The sequence below is a fragment of the Aegilops tauschii genome, chromosome 3 (genome assembly GCF_002575655.3).
Source record: "Aegilops tauschii subsp. strangulata cultivar AL8/78 chromosome 3, Aet v6.0, whole genome shotgun sequence".
NCBI classification, from domain to species: Eukaryota; Viridiplantae; Streptophyta; class Magnoliopsida; order Poales; family Poaceae; genus Aegilops; species Aegilops tauschii.
The window spans coordinates 521,927,613-521,929,086 of NC_053037.3; the positions used below are offsets into that span (position 1 = coordinate 521,927,613).

The 1,474-nt window shown below is 57.7% G+C and overlaps 1 protein-coding gene across 1 annotated transcript; it reads left to right on the forward strand.

The window, feature by feature from the left end:
* The first annotated feature begins 295 nt into the window (after positions 1–295).
* On the forward strand, positions 296–1,141 carry LOC109765383 (uncharacterized). The gene has a single exon (XM_020324170.3). It carries the CDS (start codon positions 487–489, stop codon positions 874–876), a length of 390 nt encoding a protein of 129 aa, XP_020179759.1. The 5' UTR covers positions 296–486; the 3' UTR covers positions 877–1,141.
* The last annotated feature ends 333 nt before the right edge of the window (positions 1,142–1,474 follow it).

Genomic DNA, 1,474 nt, shown 5'->3' on the forward strand with positions numbered 1-1,474 from the left:
ATGCGCCGCGTCGCTGTCGAGGATCTCGCGTATCCCGAGGCGTATCTCATCTCACTCTCACCTCGCGGCTGATCGACGCTCCGGTCCGGTGCTCGTGTCGCTGGCGGGACATGCATCGTCCTGAGAGAATGCTCTGGTGCCTACGTGAGGCCATTGATGCCCGTCCACCAACTGCAGTCTGCGGAAAGCGACCCCGAAGTTACTCCAGCTATAACCACAGGCCAGGACAGCGTAAAACGCCGCTGGTGAATGCTGCTGCTGCTTAACGGTACGAATCGTGAGGAGACGGCCGTGCGCCGCAGCCAAAAGCGGTCGCCCTCCCGTGGAGACATGCAGGCTGCACTTATTAAATGTCGCATCCAGGCAGTGAGAGTGGAGTGAGCTCATTTTCGTTGCTCTCTCCGGGCAAAGCTCCTTCCCACTCGCTCGCTCGCTCGGCCTGAAGGAGCCGCTCTTGAAGGCCTGGGCGCTAGCTCACGGCCGGCAATGTCGGCCATTGTGCCCCCGCCGCCGGCATTCCCGCCCCCGCAGGTGATGTCGTACGGCGTGGCCGAGGGGGCGGCGGCAACGAGCGGCTCCTACGGTCCGGTGATCGCCATGCTGGCCATCCTCGCCGTGCTCGCGGCGGTGGCCGTGGCCGTGGGGCGGCTCTGCTTCGGGCGCCGCGCGCTCGGCCGGGCCGGCGGCCACGACCTGGAGGCCTGGGTGGAGCGGAAGTGCGGGCCGTGCGTGGGCGCCGGCGTGCACTCCTCCGCCCCCGCCGGCGACCAGGCGAAGCAGGCGGAGGGTGACGACACGGCGGAGCTGCAGGAGCAGCCGCCTGAAGGAACGGAGCCAGGGGAGTGCAGTGGCAGTGGCAGTGCTGGTCGGTCCTGACCCCTGAGACCAATTGCTCTTGCTGCACACTGTAAATGGTTCCCTCATTCTTCTCTTCGAATTCGTTTTGGAATTTTTCAAGTGGTAGCTAGCAATCTCTACGTAGTACCGTATTTGGAGCCTACGTTTTCCTCTTAGAATTCCGTGGGAGCGAGAGTCGTGATGTGTGTGCTGATTTGGTGATTTGGAGCCTCCAGCGAATGCCATGCGAAACAGGGCAGATTTGATGTTTGATTGATGCTCAAATCACCGTGTCTAAAAAATATATTTGCCGTGTCTCATGCATGATTGGTACTGATACACACATACAGGTACAGAGGTACTCTCACTCGAGCATCTACAGCCGCAAGTTGCTAATTTGGACCCCTAGACGCCAGCAGACGCCCCGTCTGCCGACACTGGTCGGTCACATATCAAATTTTGCTTCGCACAGTCGACACCTTAATTAGCAAACCTTAAATTCATATAAAGACATGCAACCAATTAGCAAACCTCAAATTCATAGAAAGACATGCAACGTAAACGAAAACGATGAAATAATCGGGCTATCAAAATTTGACATGTTATATCTTCGTACTAGCTATGGAGAAGATCATCC

Coding starts and splice junctions, on each gene's coding strand:
- LOC109765383 (XM_020324170.3), top strand. CDS start 487: ATGTCGGCCATTGTGCCCCCGCCGCCGGCATTCCCGCCCCCGCAGGTG.